General features: G+C 38.1%; 1 protein-coding gene across 2 annotated transcripts in view; it reads right to left on the bottom strand.

Moving 5' to 3' along the window:
• Positions 1-4,362: 4,362 nt before the first annotated feature.
• The window catches only part of SEPTIN7 (septin 7), a 61,152-nt gene continuing 44,732 nt past the window's right edge, over positions 4,363-20,782 (bottom strand). Inside the window, exons 6-13 of one of the 2 annotated variants that reach the window (XM_066321867.1) lie at positions 19,537-19,629; positions 18,208-18,304; positions 16,137-16,188; positions 15,099-15,224; positions 10,951-10,971; positions 8,547-8,682; positions 5,932-6,071; positions 4,363-5,385 (exon numbers count right to left, since the gene is read on the bottom strand). In XM_066321867.1, coding sequence (XP_066177964.1) covers positions 5,346-5,385; positions 5,932-6,071; positions 8,547-8,682; positions 10,951-10,971; positions 15,099-15,224; positions 16,137-16,188; positions 18,208-18,304; positions 19,537-19,629 — 705 coding nt within the window. In that variant the 3' untranslated portion in view covers positions 4,363-5,345. The remainder of the gene's footprint in view (positions 5,386-5,931; positions 6,072-8,546; positions 8,683-10,950; positions 10,972-15,098; positions 15,225-16,136; positions 16,189-18,207; positions 18,305-19,536; positions 19,630-20,782) is intronic. The other variant, XM_066321877.1, reaches the window with a different exon arrangement.

The raw sequence follows: 20,782 nt of genomic DNA, 5'->3' as shown, positions 1-20,782 counted from the left end.
AGAGCTGGATGCAGCACTGCAGGTGGGGGTCTATCTAGAGCAATGGGTCAGAATCCTCTCCCTCTCCCTGCTGGCCACTGCTTTGGATGCAACCTAGGACATGTTTGTTTTCTGGGTTGCAAAGGCACAGTGCTGGATCACACCCAGCCTCTCATCCATCAGCACCCCCAAATCCTTCTCCTTAGGGCTGCTCCTCTGCCTAGCGTGTATTTTGCTTAGGAATGCCCCAACACATGCAGGACCTCAGATGAGTCAAGTTCGGGGAGAAGTGATTCAGCAGCTCCCAAAGGGGAGAAAGAAATTCTTAGTTACCAAATGAGAAGGTCTTGAGAACAGAAGAGGGATTCCTCTTGTCTCTGTAATCTTGCTACACTACAAAAATCTGGTCACCGTGACATGACTGCATTTTCCATTTCCTTTCATTGTGAATATGATTGCTGGCAGACTGGGTCAGGGGGTATCCAAGAAGCCAGAGGAATTATATTCCCTTAGTAAAGCAAAAATGCAGGTTTTATCTTGACCTGTGTGTCTAACTGTCCCAGGGCAAGCTGAAATATGACCACCTTCATCAAAAAACTGCCCTGTCTGCACAAAGCAAACATCTTGGCTGCCTCAGAAACCTCTCCAGATGACAGTGCAGAGGTGATATATTACAGAACCAGAGCTGCTTTTTCAACCAGAAGGGGAATGGATAAAAATTTTGACTTGTTTTCCTCTCAGTCAGCAGTTCCTTATGATATTCCTCAAAAATCTGTTCCACTGGTCATGACCTTTTAATAGTGCAAGGGAAGAGGACAGGGTGCAGAAATGCATGAATTATTTGCAGCTGCAGCCACCACAGCAGCACTGCCTGGCACCCCAGGCCACTTGCAGGTCCCCCAGTGCTGCTGCTGGGTTCCAACTTGTAGTCTCAGTTGCCCTCCTGCATCCCCTCCTGCTCATGCAGAGGCACCCCAGGCAGCTGTGGATTCCCAAAGAATGGATCAAACTCTCCAGTCTCATAGCTACGTATTCCTGGGACCACAGTAAGGGAAGGCCTTCTGTTCACTGGGCTACTTTTCTGTTGCCCAGAGCCAAAGGCAGCCAATAACCTGCATCAAGCAAAGATGATGTGAACAGTGCTTTTTTCCAGCACCAGACGGTATTTAGATCCGTGTGTGTGGGAGGAATCCCACTGGCATCCCCTGAAGGTGACCTGTGCTGTTTTTAACACACACTTCTAATGCTGAACACTTGTGACAAGTTAGAAGCAAGGGAAGCTGCCAAGAGGAACAAGCTGAGTAGTTCCCGGGAGAAGCAACCATGTGGCAACAGGAAGGCAGGGGTGGGTAAACCCACAGCATGGAGCAAAGCTCCAGAAGTGCTCCATCCCTGAAGGTGCTGGCAGGGGAAGCTCATTTTCAGGCAGAGTAGCACAGCAGAACCTGGTGTGAGGAGCAGGCTATCCTGATGGCTGGCCACCAAACTCACCAGCCACCAGGCAGAACAGGATACTCACTGGAATGGGGGATGAGGTAGGTGTGGGTTGTGGAGAAGGGAACAACTGCTTTTGCTGAGCCTTAGACAGCGTAAGGTCAGGAAACAGATGTTGGCAGTGGAGAAACATCAACTGCATTGAGAGAGGCTTGTAAACATTAGGGGTTTGAAACCCAAGAACTGAGTGCAAAAGAAACCTCATCAGGTCATCTGTGGGGAAAAGTACCTCCATACCTTGGGCACCAACACAGCCTGCCCTCACCACCCACAGACAAATGGGCCTGACAATACTGCACAAACAGGAAGATGAAGCCTTCATGTGCTGGCTTGCTCCACAACTTCAGCTACATCTTCTGCTTATTGTCAAAGCACGAACCAGTGATCCACCCCAATTCTTGACTTCCACATTAATTTATCTGTATTGAAACCTTTAAAAGCATTATTTTTAGCTGTTTATATTTAAGTCAGATCCAGGGTTTTCTTGAATCAATGAAGACCAAAGCAATCCCCAAACAACTAAGAATGTCTTATGCTTACTGTAAAAAGTATGAAGGGGAAATTTAGATTTGCTTCATTTCCTGAGGTGCCCAACTGAGGAATGGTTTTGGCTGCCTGACCACAAGAGTACTCTGGTGACAGTGTGTCACCTGAACCAGAGAGGTCCAACATGTGGCCTTTCAAGGAGTCAGGGCGTCAGAAGCTCATTTGCCTATCAAATGGGAAAACTGCAGTGAAAGCCAAAAGAACTACATCATTCCCTCAAAACTTTCATGCTGGAAAGAAGCAGCAATTTCAGCATCCTGATACTCAGAATGCTGTTGCTCCATTGTGGTCAGCCAGATAAGCTACCCAGTGTGGGAATGTATTTTATATCAGAAGAAAATCCCAGGTTTGCAGTCTTTACTCACTACATATAAAGATGCATTTTCATACCTGTATCTATCTAAAATGAAATATATCTAGCCACCCATAAGTAAGTACAACTGCAGACTCAAAAGGGCTGTTTGCAGTGCCATGCTTGGCAGGAGCAGGATTATTTTCTCTCTCTCCCTCACTGCCTTTCACAGAGCATAGACTAAGCTGAATGGAGATCTTCCTTCTCATACAAAAGCAGCAAAACTTCCAGCCTCACAGCTACCTGGGACTATGTTATTGGATCAACTCCTGACACAGAAATGCCCAGCAGCTGCACAGAATCGCACATGAACAGCTCTTGTTCTGTGCCTCTGCAGAGCAGGTGGTGTTTCCCTGCACTTTAAAAGAAACAGGAGACAAGCCCAGTACTATCCAGTGACACCCGGATGCAATAGGTTGCTGGCTGATCAGCATACACACCACAAAACGTCTCCTGCATGTGCTCAGAGTTGTGACACTAATTCAGGGAAATTTTAGTAGCCAAATATTAGCAAGTAAAATGAGTTTTGGCTTTGCAGAAATAACACATTTAAATTATGCTTTATTCAGTGGGAGAAAAATGAATACAAACCTAGGCTGTCTCACAGTACTTCATTAGCTTACAGATTTTGTACTGGCTACACAGCTACTGTATTACAGAAGTTCACACATCATTCTCAATTTCACATTTTTAAAACCAAAGCCCTGGTGCAGCCCAAACTCACCATGAAAAGCCAAAGCATTTAAAAAAAAGCTGAGGTGACAGAAGTCTTCCCCAAAAAGGCAATGTTCTATTTCAGAAGAAAACTCCAAACACATCCTCTGCATTTTCACCCAAATACTAATGACATCTAATAGATTATATTGCCCAGAGAAGATGTGGATGCTCCATCCCTGGCAGTGTTCAAGGCCAGGCTGGATGGGGCCTTGAGCAACCTGGTCTAGTGGAAGGTGTCCCTATCCATGATGTGGGGGCTGGAACTAAACTTAAAGAACCCTTCTAACCCAAACCATTCCAAGATTCTACGATTAATACAAAACTCCTCATTAGCTTATAGATGTTTCTGATCATCCTGAGTGTGTGTGAAAGGCTGCAGAGTAACTGTGGGGAGAATGAAGACAAGCCTGTGCTTGTATTGAAACCAAGTTTCCTGATAAATGACATCTCTATTTCAGAGTCAATGGGGATGCTAAAGTACCAGTATATATCCACACAGTTACATCTTCAGTTTTGACGAGTCCAAAAAGCAGTTCAGAATTCTGTCTTAGATGGTAACTGTTACCTGGTTATTAAATTACTCAATTTATTGAATTAAACTGAACCTTGAGGGGCAGATGCAAGCAGTATACATCCTCTCAGATGTATCACAGAGCAGAATTTGCAATTCTATTTACCTGCAAGGGAAAGCAATGTCCACTTACTGATACTCAGTGTCTTCTCTGAAAACAAGATAGGCAGAGTATTTGAAATGAGTTACAAATGCAATTTCTTTGAGAAGCTAGCTGAATAAATCGTATTTCTGTAATCACAACTCTTAAAAGAAAAATGAGCAGAAACAGAGTGATAACAGGGAAAATACAGGGAACATATGAAAAAAATGAGATATTCTTCATTATTCCACAGACAAACAGACCTAAGAAATCCCCATCAATTTTTCACAACTTACAAGTGTGTTGTTTCCCACCCATCCACCAGATCCTCCTGAAAGCTTGCAGAAGGCAGTAAGCCCAGTAGGAAAAGCAGGACTGTCGGAAGGGGAGCTGGTGGGACACAGTACAGAGTGTGCAGGCACTTGGTGCCCTCTCCTGGGCATGACAGAAAGATCCTTGTATAGCCAGTTCAGAGCATGGCCATGGAAAAAGGGTCTTCTACACCTCAAACTGATTCCTCAGATGAATCAAAGACACACGTCAGTCAGAGAAAAAGTTCACACATTTCCAGAGAAGTGCTCAGGTGTTCAACTCCATTACAATTCCTGACACAGCAGCGTGTTACATCACAACATTGTTTATTATGTAACTTTTTACAATACAAACAAAAATACAGAAATGCAGTATATGAATACAGCTAAATGCAAAATGGTGATGTTTTTCTTGTGGCCATGTTCCAATTTCTAGTAAAATAAAGACTGCACACAGGTAGAAACATGTTGGTAGTTAACTCCACAATTTTGCCTAGAAATGACCTATAAATGCGTTTCCTGCTACTTACCATAAAACGTAAAAAGGGAGTTAAAGGAAAGATTTACTCACTGGTTCCTACCATATGAAAGAAGCTATATTCTATTTAGGAGGGCCAATATATGGAAAAATATCTAAATTAAATGTTATTACAAAAAATGAAGCAGTAATGAGATCCTTCTGGCTAAAGAAGTTACTAAATGAGAATAGCATATATTTAAAGAATCCAAAACATAAAAGGGTTGTTATAAAAAGCTTAGGTGCACTGTAAGCTTACAGCTTTTGTTTTTCCATGTGTCCTTTTCAACAATGGAAGTGTCAAAAATAGGGTCAACTGTGTTAGACTAAATTACATTATTGTATATGCTGCACTGAATGGAATTCTTGTATTATAATAATAGAGAAGCATTGTTTGCATCATATTATGGCAATTCATCCTCACTAAAAACCGTCTTGAGTCCTGCATTTTTTGATATCCTGTAAACCGTCAAACCACCAGAACATGATTGTACAACAGTAAAATGTTTTCTTTTGCATTAAAATGACATCTGTTTAAAAAAAAAAAAAAAATAATGGAAAAAGGTACTTAGAGCTGTTATTTTTCCAAGTACACAACACCCTAGACAATTCAAGGCATCTCATTCTCCATCAAAATTAACAAAAATTTGTCATGCTGTTAAATCCATTACTATGGATACGACTGGTGCAAAATTGGTCAAACGGATCCAACAAACACTGATGTCCAGGCTGGCATATTGGCAACTAATACATAACTGGTGGTGAAAATGATGCATTTAAAATATCTTCCCTTTCTTCTTATTCTTTTCCAAGGTTCTAAAATGACGTTAAAAAAAAAAAAAAGTTTGTTAAATATCACATACATGTTCTGATTTTTTTTTTAATTACATACACCTTTTAAAAATGCATTTTAGTAAAGCTTTGCTGGTTCCAACACAATGAATGAAACTTACTAAGTACACAGTACTTGTTCTGTGTGAATCAAGCAATGCAGTTATCATCAGATTTCCCCTCCAAAGGACTAGAGGAATTAAATATATTAATTCTCAAAGCTTTAATTCTTCATCCCCAGAAGTCTGATGCGATCTATTATAAACATATATTTTTTTACATAAATGTATTTATGTGTAGCTACTATGTTTTTTTGCAGGCCAAAATCTGCTTCAGAAGCTGCTAATCTTCCCATTATTGCTGAAATATGGTCATTTGCAACTAAAAGCAGTTCAAGATTTTTCTTGGCTTTTAAGTGGTCTCCATAGTGGTCAATGACCATAGATGGACCATTACTGTCTCAGAAATTGCCTTTGAGCAGTAAAGCTACAGAACTTTCACTGTGAAGTGCAGGACAAGACTCCAGTTTACCTGGAAGAATTCTGTTGTTCCAAAATACGTTGTTGAGCCTCCCAGTTTGCCTTCTCGTCCTCAAACTGACGACGCTTTTCCTCCAATTCTTTGTGTTGTGCCTCCAAATTCTTTTTCATTTGCTCATGGCGTCGCTGCAGCTGTAGAAGATTACAGACAGAGTCAGCAGCTGCAGAAAACACAGCAACTTTTGGAACCGTACTAACAAACATCAGCAGCTAAACTTACTAAAGCAACAAAATTATGTGTTCTATTTTTCTTCAGAGAAAGCAGTTCAGACTAAGAAGTGTATCGCCAGTAACAGAAACCAAAAGGTTATTAAACCTGTCGCTTCATTTTACAATTAACAGAAAATGCCCCAAATGCTGCCCAATTTACAAATAGGATTTGAAAGCAGCTATGTTTGGCAAATAAAAGGAAATTAAAAAATCCTCTGGTATCTGATGCAAACATTAAGAAGCAAGTTGCAGAGCATTTGAGCATCACTAATGCATAAAAGAGTACCATCTTTGACTCTGGGGTAAAAAAAACCAAACTGATTTCATCTTATAGCATCAACTACATAGTGGATCTCTTTAGGAAAAAAATTTTAAGTGGATGAATTTATTCACTAATTAAACGAAGTAGTATTATTGAGGAAATGAATTGTCTACATTCCAAAACAGAGTATGAATTCTCTCCTGCAAGTTAATGGGACAGATGGACAATCAAATGTGTTGTATGTGAATATGGAGACTTTTGTCAGGAGAAGTGATTATTTTCGTGTGATGTAATTTTTTTAAATTGAGTTAAATCATAGAATGGTTTGGGTTGGAAGGAACCTTAAAGATCATTTAATTCCAACCCTCCTGCCAAGGGCGGGGACCTGGATGCTCCAAGTCCCACTCAGCCTGGCCTTGGAACATGTCCAGGGTTGGGGCACCCACAACTTCTCTGGACAACCTGTTCCAGTGCCTCACCACTCTCATAATAAAGAACTTTCTCCTATTATCTGACCTAAACCTACTTTCTTCCAGTTTAGAGCCATTCCCCTTGTCCTGTCATTCCACACCCCTGTAGAGTCCCTCTCAGTCTTTCTTATTTGGTCCCTTCAATACTGGAAGGGCACAATTAAGCCACCACAAAGTCTCCTCTTTTCCAGGCTAAGCAATTCCAATTCTCTCAGCCTTCACTCACACAAGAGTGAAAAACTCCAACCCTCTAACTGTATTGGTGGCCTCCTCTGGACTGGCTCCAACAGGTCCATGTCCTTCCTCTGCTGGGCCCCCAGAGCTGGATGCAGCACTGCAGGTGAGGTCTCACCAGAGCAGAGCGGAGGGGCAAAATCCCCTCCCTTGCTCTGATGTCCACACTTCAGAGAAAGTGATATAAAACCTCCTCTTTCCTTACTCTCCTGCAAGACACTGTTTTACATAAACCCTTGAAAACCTATTTCCTTTTACATATTTTTACATGGCACTGTCTGTTGCCTACTTTTCTATGTTTAGATGAATACAATAGAAGTTTACAAAGCCATGAATGGTGAAAAAAAGAGTTAATTGCATGAACATAAAAAAACCTGGTATGACAAGATACACTCAGTCAAAAAATCAAGAGATAGTACTAGAAGGGATGAAAACCAGAAAAAATTTTGGTTTTCACATAACAAGGAGAACACGGAGGCCCGAAGTATGAAAGGGCTCAAAAAGATTCAAGACAGAAATTGAGGAAAGGATAAATCAACATCCAGATTATGCTCCAGATAAAACATATAGCTTTAAAGTCCTCCAATTGCTGACTGGTATATCTTACTATTCATATCCCTGTCTATTCAGTTTTCAAAAAAAAAAAAAATTCACATTGATTTTTTTTCCTCTGATCCAGTATGCCTTGGCACCTCTTACAGTGCCTAGGCTGCCAAGCATTTCAATTACCCTTCCAAGTTTCTTCATTTTTCTTCAAATTTGGAGACAAACCTTCTGTAGGAACTTTGAAAGTTCTGAACTTCTCTATTAGGCTTCTTGAGAAACTGCTTTCCCAAAACTTAAAAAATAACTTAATTTTTTACTTGTATTTAAACTTCAATTATAATTAAGGTCCCTTAAAAAGATCACTTTCAGAGCCCCTTGAAGACTGTAAAAGCACAGATTCACAGTGAGGGTTTCACCTGAAGATAACACAAATTAGACTTAAGTATCCATAAAATTTGTTCAAATGACACCAGAACACTGACAAAAACAAATCCCTGACTCTTCCTTAGCCTAGTAATTCTCATTTAGGTGATGTCCATAGTCATTGTGTCCAATTTCTGAAATGCTTTTCCAATACATACAGCAAATGATCATTAATGTATTAGTTTATGAAAGCCATGGAAGCCTCAAGAACTTTTAAAATCACATAGAAGAATAAGCACAAAATATTCCAAACAAAAGGGAGAAGGAACATTAAAATTACAGTTTAAGTTTAGGCTTATACCATTTCAGCAAAGGCCACGAGCTGAAGAAGAAGAATGGTGTTGTCTTGACATATACAAACCAACTATGGAATCAATTATGCTGCAAAGGCTTGGCAAAAAGTCCCATCTCTACACTTGTTCAAGCCCCAAGCTCTAATGGTGTTTAAAACATTTTGATTACCTCAGCTTCAGAGTCCTTCAGTTTCTGAACTTTTTCTTTAACTTTCATCTCAAACACCTGTTCCATTTCCATTTCCATTTTTTTCATTTTGGCTACATGCTCCCTCCTTTCCTCCTCCATCTGTGCCAACGGGCTCCTGCCATAAATCCAGAAGAAGCAGTTAGCTAGTAAGAACTTTTTTCCCTGTCTGTTACATCAGGGCATCTGGAAAAGGCAAGATAAAAATGCTGAAGCAGTAAGATAAACACATTGCTGTAGGCACTGCTAGCTTAAATTCAACTTGCATTATTATATTAACTGTTTAGATAAGCTTTACTCAAAAAGGTACTTCATACAATGTCTTTTCCTCCCCCACAATTGATTTACGCTACATTTAAGTTAAAAGCAACTCTTGACTTTCTATCTGTAGAACCACCTGGTCATGGGAAGAGAAGAAATCAATGTTATAACAAGAAAATTAGCACTTTCGAAGTGATCTTCAGGCATCTTTTTCTTCCCCATAATTCAAATATATTAAAAAAATTAATGGACATAATAAGAAAATTAGGAGCATTGCAGACTAAGGTCCTATTTTCTCTCTAAATCTTCATTGTTCCCAAGTGAGCCTAAGAGACGTTTAACATTACAGCTGTGTTGAATGCTCTGGTCATAGTTTAAAAGAGAGATCAGCTTTGAAGAAAAGGTTTGGGCAACTGAACATCAGTATTTCAAAGTGTTAGTTAGAAGGGTTTCCTTTAGAAAGCTATTAATAAACATAATGTATAAAAATCATGTACATTATTCTTGATTTTTCCATATACTTTATGCTATACATTCCTGGACTGTACTTAAATTTCAAAGCTGTATAAGCTTGCTATCCATGTTCTGGCGATATGGGTTTTAAATAGTAGGCTTCACTATAAATTCTAATAAAAGAGAATAATTGAGATCTAGTGATGATTGCTAGAGTTTTGTTAAGACTCTGCTGTTCCACAAAGAGCAATCAAACCAAATCATTTTCCTCTTGTTTCAGTTTTGAGTATCTATGGCTTAAAAGGACAAAGATTTAACTATTGTGTTGGTAAAAATGAAGAACTGATTATATTTGGAATTGTTACAATCAATCAGCAGAGGATAGCTAATGTACATATCGAATTGAATCTGAATTGATAGCTGCAACGCTTGGACTTGTGAGTAAAAAGCTGTATAATATACAAAACTGAAATAGATCTTCAGATTAATTTTTACTTTAGTTCTTCAAAAGGCCAACTACTAGCAATCTCTTACAAGGAAAAAAAAGGGAAAAAAAATTATTGGTTAAACACAGGTGAGGTACAATAATGCACAAAAATACTAAGGAAGTGAAAGAAGAGGTGAGTAGCAGTACTTGTGGAAGCTAAGCAGCTGTCAAAACAAGACTGTTTTCTAGAGATGTAAAGTTCTCAAATGCATCTGCTCTTCAAAAATTAATTGCAAAGTAGAACAAATATCATGAAATCATTGCTGCAGTTTTAACTTGAAAGGGGTGCAGAACTGTCCTTTGGTTGAAAACTTAGTAATCCACTGGGGATGCCATGCAAGCTGTATTTGACAAAGTGGTAAAAATCAGTCTGCACAGAAAATCTGATTAACTGACAAGCGAGCATTTACAGCTGAGAGCTCTACAACGTAAGTCACAACTGGTTTTACTAAGATCCTAAGTATGTGATACAGGTAAAAGCGCATCACCCTGTATTTTGGGACAAAATTAAACAAGGGGTTTAAACAAAACAAACAAACAACACACACTCAAAAAAAAAAAAAAAGGCAAGCTGAATGGAAAAACCCCACAAATCACTAAACAAAGATATAAAACATTTAACTGATTTCAGAGGACGTGCACCCTAAGAAGAGTCCTCTAAGTTATTCTGCAAAAATTAAAAATTATTCTAGATATGTGCAAAGTAGGACCTCTGCAAGCAGGTAATAAGATAAAACCATGGCCAGAAATTATTAAAGTTATTAAATCCCCAATTCAATGAAGAACTGTTAATTTACAGGTAAGGATTAAAATTCCACTGATTTGTTATAAGCATCTATATAAAGATGACTGAGCTATGGACAGAAACTGAGGGAATTCCATAATTTATGTGCTTCTACCGATTTTTGAAATTTGGCCAAATTTGACTTGAATCTTAGTCAAAAGGTTTCTAAAGAGGATGGGTTTTTACAGAGGTATTTGTCACTGTATTTATAAATTCCTAAAGTTCACAAGTAGCACAGCTTTAGGAAAAAAAACCCAAACCAGCTTCTAGTGGAAAAAACAATGCCAAGAGCGGGACAGCAGGAAACTGTTTTAAATTTGAAACATCAAACAGTGAAATCCTTTTTGTGTTTATAGAATTTTTGCCGTAAGTTTTTTGGAAAAATTTAAATGACCACTTACATGCCTTCAACTGTGTCAAATCTAAAAAACAAAAAATACAGAGGCTTAGCTTAGCATGCTTAAATAAAACCACAAAACCAAAAAGCAATAATTAAAAAAGTAAATTCAGTAATATTAGATTCCTAAAGCTAATTATGTGCTTCCCCCAAAAGCAAATTTTTCACACTAAAAGGAAAAATTGTTAGTTAAAGCTTGTTATATTTGTTTCAAAGTCAGTTAGTTGATCACTACTGTCATGTCAATATTAACACAGGTTTGATGTGCAGATTCTTTCAGGAATAGTTTTCCTACAACATCGATGCTTTTTAAAAGATTTTAAGGATTTCAGTGACATGAACCGCCACTTGCTCTAAACAAGTTTCTGGAAACCAATGCCACCTGGAGGCTTATCTCCTCGTTTATAATTTGTCAGCTAGCAGAAGCAGTGTATTGAAGGCCCGAGAATGTCCTGACGCTGCAGGAGGAGCACTTGGCTCCCACGGCCAGCAGAGGTCTCAGCGGCGGCTCAGCTGCAGCGTCACCTCCCCGGGCACCGGGATGCTGCACCCGGCGTGCCCCGGCTCAGTGAAAAATGGGCAGAAAACAAGCTCTGATCTCACCATCCTCTCACATGGGCTTCCTGGCATTACAGCCGCTTCACAGAACTTGCCAAGAATACAGGCAAAAAGGAGCTGGAAGTGTGCTGGGCTTAACAATCAGAGGGACTCAAGCATTGTGTATTTTGTTACCCTGGACCGATGATGGATAAGACCCATCTTTATGATGTACAATACGACTTCCAATAAAAGTAAGATTTTACTTTTAAATTAATTGAAAATAGCAGCTTCATACAGCAAACAAAAACGATTTCTCAAATTACAACTTCTGAATTTTAGAGCAAATGCCAATTCTCTCACATGTCATATTAGTACACACGTGAAATTACAATTACCACACAATTCAAAGAGACAGGTTATCTACATATGTGAAGACTACCCTGACATTTTATTTTTTTAATGGTTAGGATGATATTGAAAAATCTAAAGACTAAACCTAAAACACAAAAAAACCCCTAACCAAACCAAACCAAAAAAAACCTCTATAACCATGGAAAATACATGCCTTGGACTGCTCCTAAGTTAACAAGTTACTTACAGAACAGCCAGGTTTCACCAAATCAAAGGAGGCAAATCAGAGCTAAGATTATTAACTCGACAGAAAAATGTTTCAATTCATCTACACAGTATTATTAAAATTTGCAGTACATACTTCTTTGTTTCCACGTTAGCATTTCTGCCTAAAGAAATATGTTAACAGCTGCATGAAAAACAGATCTGCCAGGATCATAAAAATACAGCTGTTTTAAAGGCACAAAAGGTCAATCCAGCCTCCAACAGCTGCCAGCAGGAGATACTTTTGGAAAAGTACAAGCACCACTGTATGTCTCCTGGTATTTCTGCCCTCCCAGTCTCTCCAAACCCAGCAGCTTAGGAGTTTCCAGAGCCAGGGGGTGTATCTCTGTTTAACCATATGCTTGTAATACCACCAGACGAGCACCAGAGCACGTCTCCATTCTCACACAGATATATAGGATCTGTCTCCCATGCAAGAACCAATATTGCCCGAATTTGAGACACACACTTCTTTCAAAAGGCCAGCAGGCAAGCATAAAATTCCTAAGGGGAGGCACAGATAAACTGTTAATATCTGTTCCTCCCCCTCAGTTTCCAGGAGGCACATCGTTATTAGCAAGATTCCCTCTATGTTGCTTCAGCTATACTAGATTAAAAAACCAAAAGCTACAAAAACACATAGAAGCCAAAAAAGCATGTTAAAGCTTAAAAAACAAAAAACCAAAAAAAACTGCAACTCAATGTATGGTTAAGGTAAAAACAGAAAAACAGCATCAACCGCTTCATAACCAGCACGTGCATTCAAGAATTTCATGTATTTACTTATTAAGTCACTCTGTGTTCTGGAGAACAAACTCCTCAAAATAGTCTTTGTAAGTTTGCAATAAAAAAAGACTTTTGCCATCTTTCAGATGCCTGAATCAAACTGCAATTATTTACTCATTTTCTCGAAGATTAAAAAAATCTGATAGCAAAGAGCACAAATTGTATTTATTCATCTCTGAAGTGCAGTACTGCAGCGTTCCAAGCAACAGATTTCTAATGGAGAAAATAGTTCCAGAAGGCACATTCACCTGGAAATACTCAGGTGGGACAGCAGTATGATCTAAAGCGACAGGAGATGCAAAGTGAGCATGCTTCAGAAAGCAAAGTAATTCCAGACCCTCGTAGTGTAGGTTCTGGCTCAAAAAGAAGTATCAGTAATGCTATCAGAAACTGAGGAGGGTGGAGGAGTGAATGAAGGTCACAACGTTTTGAAGCCTACTCATAGATGTATTTTTGTATAAAATAACGTCTTATTGTGTCTGCAATATGGGAATAAAAAATAATTTTAAATAGTCACTCTGTTGTTATTTTTAAGGATGCAGAATAACCAGTCCTTACACAGATGAGGTAATAGACTGAATTTGTAGCTGCAAACTAATACAAATTTAAGCAGGCACAAAACAAAATTGGTCAAAGTGGTGTCACTAAAATTCAGATTTTCCAAAATCTAAGGAACACATACTAAGATTTTGGAAGGTATATAAGAAACCCCAGTATTTAACAACACACACAGAAAAATGGAAACAACTTCCTCTGATATCCCAAGTAACAAGGGGCGGGGGGGAGTTTCACTTTTCAGTACGGTAATAGCAAACAATAGTACAGTAAAAAGCATAGTAATAGCAAGTAAAAGTCCTGGAGAAAATGCAGAATTTTCTCTTCTGCACTCCTATTTACTACATTTTCACCTGACATATTTGCTATGTGCAGTCATAAGCTTCAAGATGCGAGTCAGGGATAACACGATGGCAAGAAACATGACAATGAGAAGAAGCAACCATAGTGTTATGGACACATATATTTGAAAACTAATATTTTTAAGACTTGACCTCATAAGCAACTCTACTGAAATGCAAGTACACTTCTGAAGAGATGTTATAACTGACATAAACTATTACATTTTTTGTCAGTGCTGAGCAGGGAAGTCTCATGTAGACTCACACTAGATGAAACTAAATCACATCCACTTAAATCATTCCCTCACAACTTTTAAAGCACTAAGAGAGTGTAGAATACACATTTCTTTAGTGAAAAATGGCTTTGTAGCTGTCATATGGATGCAAAGAGCAAGTATTTCCAATGGATTTCAGGGATTTTTTTTTAGGAAGAACAGCTGTAACTTTGCATATCATTAGCTGAAAAGAACAGTACCCTATATTTTCATTGAGCAATTTGTATTTAAATATAGTACAAATAAAAGCACTGTTAACTATTAATTATTTAATCACCAATTACTGTTGATGCAGTTACTACATGCAGAGCAGGATATTTGAATGTAGCTATTCTCAAAGAGCATTATACAATTCAGAATACAGTAGAGACTACTTTTACATCTTTCAATAACTTCATCAGGTTGGGAAATAACTTCTTGTCAGAGGTAATTAAAATGACATATCAGAGTTTGAAAAAACAGCTACAAAAGCCCCCAAAGACTGCATTGCAACTCATTCTCACAAAAGATAATGATGTTGCAATAATTCCCCAGCCATGATAAACAGCCACAGGAGTAGCCAGAGGAGATTTCAAAGATATAGCAGGTCTGCTTTTCCAGAGTTTCTAAACAAATATTAACCCATTCTTCTCAAAAACATCCCCGACAGAGTATTGATCATTCATGCAGAAGAACCAATAATTCCACAAGTAACATATAAACCAAAATAGAAACTAATGCACCAAAACTTTGCAGTATCAGGGAAGTAAAACTCCAAGTACATGTACCAGTTCTCTTCAAAACTGAATCTATTATTTAATGTGTTCAGTGAAACTAGTGTAAATCTTAGTGAAAGAGGAAAAAGATCCCAAATTACAAGCAAACCAGAAGCATATAGTTTCAGACACAACAAAGGGGCAATTGACTGAAGGCTATATATACATATAAATCCACCAGCACCGCTCCCCAAAAAACCCCAAACCAAAAATACCACCATATATTCACAAAACCAGTCAACCAATGGAAGAGTAAAATGCAGTACAACCTTAACAGGAACTTACTTTGTTAGCTGCCCTTTATTTTTGTTGTTGTCAACACCGTTGTATGTAACAGCTGCCAGTTTTCTGCTTCTGTAGTTCTCATAATGTACATTGTTAGTGACATCCTTCAGGTCCTGCATATGAGTTCTGTCAATAAGTGTAATTTATCAGCTTAGTGCACAAATACAAAATACTATCTGAAAAATCAGTCCCTGTTCATTTTGCAGATTGACTTGAATTAAATTATATCATATCCCTCTATTAATGTCCCATTCCCCAGCGTTGTTACCCTACCACTTAAATTGGAGCTGTCAAGAGAGAAAAGGCACAGAAATACCAGATAATTTTGCGTCAAACTATCTAAAGCTTGCAACATTCCAAACACTAACTTACAGGACCAGTATTTGGAAAGTTTGAGTTCTGTGGATAAAGTTGCAGGTATTTGACAGGTAGATAAGAAAACTGTGTGTTACTATTGTAGTAGGTGAGAAAACCCATGTCAGCAAGAAAAAACAAGTCAAAATTTCCTAGTTTCTACCTTTTAGTTCTACAAAAGCTAAATGTTAACTTCAAGACTAAGCTAAAAGCATTCACTTATTTTCACAAATTTCCATTGTCAACCTGGAGAAAAACAAAGCTTAGGAATGAAACTAACAGTTTTTACAGCAGATGTCACCTAGTGGACTGCTAGGAGCACAGGACTCAGCACCTAACACAACAAAGCACAGGCAGTCTTGCTCCAGGTAAATCTTCCGCGCTGAAGTTTTTAGGAAATGCTACAACTAAGTACACATTAGCACTAACAGACAACTCAGCTTCCTATGGACTAGTAAAAAGTAACAGAACAAGTAATCACAAAAAAATTCACTACCAACACCACTTCTTGCTAAGCTAAATATGTGGTTAAACAAGTTATCATAAAATATATGATAACTGTTTACAATTAAAAATAAGGGAATCCATATGTACTCACTATCCCAAATTCTTTTTTCTCCAGTATATGACTTACTTATCTCTCAGGCATATCAGAAAACTTAATGTTACTTGTCAGTTACTTACCTTATCAACATGTTCCTCAGAATTGTGAAGTCACAATGTTCGCCATTTTCAACTGCAAGAAGAAGCAAGGTTTTGTTGAGATGTCATCCAAAATCTGTGTCTTACACAGAGGTAAGATGTCACCCATCTACACTCATTCCAACAATGAATTACTCCCTTACTCAAACAACATGTGTTAACAGAAGGAAAGCATTAACATAACTATATTAATGTGTTTTACTCGCAGAGTTGCTGTGCTCCCCTAAGCCATACTGGTGAACTGTACTCTGAGTCAGTGCAGCAGATTAAGCTACCACAACAGAAGCAGTTTTGCCAGTTTAAGTGTTTTATTCTTCAGCTGCATGCTAGCAGTTTTGTAAGGATCAGACACAAAGTGAAGACTTCAGTCTAGATCCAGCTAGATGCAAAAACCTTTAAAAGACAGACTGAATTGCTTGTCCCTACCCAATGAATTGCAGAAGTCTTCATTTTAATTTCAATATGGATTTAGTTCTTTATTAATGAAGCAAAGGAAGGTTGTGTACTGAACTTGATAAATCCACCTACAGATCAAGAGAGAACTGCCAGCTGTCAGTAGATGCCACCTATTTCACTGTGCCTATCACCCCACTAAAGTAGGAGAGGCTGATGCTGTGAGTGGCATTTCCCTGTGAGATCATGAAATGACACTGGAGAAAAATGCACACTCCAGAACTCCCTGATCTGCAGACAGAGAAGGCAACACACAAAGCTCTTAGCGCACACAAAAGAAAGGCATAGGGCAGGTTCCAATGTGCCTTTGAAGTAAAGACAGACATTTTTCATGGCAAGGAGGGAAAAAACAGGATGAAGGAATTAAAATAGCCCAAGTAAATTCAGTGAATCCTACAGAAAAATGCAGAACATTGCAGGTTTGTGCGCTCATTCTTGTATCTGCACTCCTGCATTATTTTTTATTCCATGGTTTCACACAGAATGGTAAATTCTGCGCAGATGGCACATGAAGTCATGTTCTCAAAAAAGCATCATCTCTGTCCCTAGCTGACAGACTGAAACCCACTCCAAGAGGTTCCTTTTAGTTAGGCTAGCTTTTCCCTTCCAAAAGTCATACAATTGTGAACATGAAACCTTTCAGAAATTTGTTTTACAATAAAGGAAAGCAGCACCATTTTGCACATCTCCAAATGCCAACAGAAGAGCCTGAAATAAAGCTTGATCTTCTCTGATGCTGCTGGTTTTCACTTCCTGCCAAACCTCATTTCCTGCCAGACATGCACTTCAAAGTGTTACAGCATTCCTTTCTAAAGTATTGGTCCATACACTGCTTGTTGGCTGGGGTTTTTTTTGTCTGTTTTACACTGCATCCAATTTATAGCCCATTGCACTTGGAAGGCAAAAATAGTAAAGGAAAAAAAATATTCTCTTTATTCAATACATGCACACCAAAGGAAAAAACTCTATGATCATGGAAAAACAGTCTAATAGTGATTTCTTTACTACAGAGTGTGGTGCAAGTCATGCTATGTGGCATTTGAAATATAGGAGTGGCATTAAAGCACAAGAAATGGCTGCCAGAAAAACATGCAGTTATCTTCAAGTCTCTATAGCAATAGAAAGTAAGTTTAAACAAATAAAAAAAATTAAAAGTACTCTATTCATTACCAGGTACCTTTCTGTTGCTACATCCCAGCACTTAGATGCTTTGGGAAAATTGTATTTATGACAATTGAACTGATCAAATTAATATTTATAATGTGAATGCCCTAGAAAGAATTTAATACAGAGTTTTCAGATGAAGCTAATTAAGGTTAAAAAGCTAGAAAACAGCTGTAATTTAAATCACATCATTACCTGGAATACATTACTACAGGTTTTACAGTTTCTTACTGAGACTTGAACAGAAATCTGCTCGCGAACTTACACGTTGCTGAAACCTTTACCTTGTTTCAATATTGTCAGAATAACAAAATGGTATATTCAATTAATTTCCAGACCAAAGACCATTCAAATTAAGCATTTCAAACACTTCAAATACAGACTCACATCTAGTAAGTTTTAAATGGATTAAAAAAAAATCACAAGAAAGCCTTACCTTCTGCAACACCCCATGGGTACTGCCTTCCTCTAACTCTCTTGCCATTGACTTCAATGATCGTATTACTACCTACCACAGCAAGAGGTAAACGGTCCTACAAGATAAAGTATGACTTTAAAAATCAAAATCTGCTGCCAAAAGATACTGAAAGCATGCCCATGTATCAACTTGACATAAGCTAGGTCAGTGCTGTAACACTGCAATGCAGCTAAGCTGAAAGTGCAAGAATAGTGATGTTTATTGACCTCTGCCCAGTTTAATGACTTCTATATACACACACTCCTTCTGAATTCCTTATGCTGCTTCATTCTGTAAATCTAGTTAAGGAACAGACATTACTGTTACTTAGTAAGCTAAGCAAGAAGCAAACCATTTCCTATTTACTCAACTGCACAATTATTTACCAAGTCATATACCCACTGGCTACAAGGGCTGTTACTTTGACTGGATCTTGTACCCAGTTTTCAAGGGTTTGACAAAGAACTACATCAAGTTCTTGTTTTCAGCTGAACTGAGAATGTCTCCAGTGTAACAAGCAACAAAGGACCCAAGAGCAGCTTCAAGGGGCAGAAAGGAAGAGAGTAAAAAGCTCAGTATTTTTCACTTTTGTGTTTGCTTTTATTCTGTTCTTCTCTAAGCTTATTCCCAGAATATGTTCCATTTTTTGTCCTACTTGTGTTTATCTATCCTAGGAGATTTCTCCAGTAACAAAAAAATTTAAAAGCTCTTACAAGCTGTTATAGCTGCTGAACAAACAGAAGCAAGGCTCAAGAAACGTACACAACATGGACTCCAACATGAAAGAACAAACTGAAAACATGAGTAAACTAAGAAAAAGCCTTTCAACAGCCTGACACTCCTTTTGATTTTCTTTAGTCATTTATCTCCATTAGGGTTTCAGTGTACCAATCAGCCAGAGAGCTATCAGCTGTAATGCACACACTTCATGCCACTGCACACCCCTGTCTGAAAGAACAACCCTTGCCTCCTTCAAAGCTCAGAACAACAACAAAAAAAGTGGTAGGGCGTGAAGGGTGGATACAAGTCAAATGAGGATGAATTTTAAAAAGTGATCTTTAAGAATTCATTCATGAGCATGTGATCCAGTGCTCTCATTCTGAATTTTAGTCTTTGAAGGACTTAAAAGACAGATGACTTAATAATGTCATTCATTGCTTCTGATAAGGAACACTGACCCTTAGGACAGCTTTACATCTGATTTCTATCTTCTAAACACTGGTGGGCTCTGCATTAAAGACAATGCTTTTCAAACTCAAAGCCCCCTGGCCCCTCCATAAGCATGTTTTCAAAAGAAAATTAGTTTACCTTTATCTTTTTAACAATCTTATTTTCTTCTTCATCATCCGTTTCTGGAAATTCATATATTTTAATTTTGTGTTCTTGGATTTCTTTCATTATCTAGAAACAAAATTATTATTTGTTTGAGGATTTCATACCTTGTAACAGCCTGATTTTTTTGCTGCAGTCTGATTGTCTTCCTTTTGTTAGATAAGTAAAATCCTTTAGATTATGGTGACTTAAATTACAACGTAGAACTTGCACATGTTTAACACCCTCAGGTGACCCCAAAGGAGTTCACAGTGTGACCATCTCTCTTTAGCCAAGAGAAGACACAGTCAGAGCTAGAGCCTCCCAGCTACCAGAATGTTACCCACCAACACAAGGGCAGCAAAAATTAATACCAGTTTTCTATAACAGGACAAACAAGAGGTTCACTCTAATGAGAATTCTACCTGCATGGAATTAGGTGCAAAACCTAATACAACAAATTGTCAGACCAGTACTGAAATTAAAAAAAAACAACAGATACTTAAATAGGTAACTGCAGGCACATTTTATCCCTTTGAGTTCTCACAATAGCTACTGCTGTCACTCCTATTCTTTTCTGTTTCTAGCATACCTGAGCATCAGTTGCTTCAAGAAGGATCACCTGCCTATTTTAAAAGAGCTTGTGACTGATGGACTAACTGTAGCAGTTAGTAGTATTGAAAAACATTTGCAACCAATAATGAAAATTTAAAAATAACTGAGAGCGTCACCAAGAAAGTGACTGTCCTGTTTTGATGCTCTGTATGTCTGAAGGGTATTTTTAAAAACAAGCTGATTAGTTTTGCAGAATTTTAGGACAGAAAAATATTAGACCATTTAGCTGACAGCTGCACTGCAGAGCCCTGGGGAATATTTCTGGCTCACGGGTTTGCAATCTTAAGAGAAGTTAAGTTTCCAAATCATGCAAAGACTTATTATCAAAGTTTGGTTTGGGAAAGTCTCCCCTGTTTAACATCCACTCATTGATAAAGCTGCATATATATTCAGAAATATTCTGTGTTCTACCCTTTTTGCTTTCATTTTGTAATCTAATTTTTATTCTTATCTAATTAAATCAAGCATTTTACACACAGCTCTTAATGCCACCTTTTCGGAACTCTGTATTCTTCTAAACTAGAACTGGACAGAGTTTGATAAACTGTATGTCTGTCTTGTTCTGGATCCTCCTTGTCCTCTTCACACAATATTACAAAGCTTAACTGTTCTACTCTGATCATGTAGC

The sequence above is a fragment of the Sylvia atricapilla genome, chromosome 1 (genome assembly GCF_009819655.1).
Source record: "Sylvia atricapilla isolate bSylAtr1 chromosome 1, bSylAtr1.pri, whole genome shotgun sequence".
Lineage (NCBI taxonomy): Eukaryota > Metazoa > Chordata > Aves > Passeriformes > Sylviidae > Sylvia > Sylvia atricapilla.
This window is presented reverse-complemented; position numbering and strand designations above follow the sequence as displayed.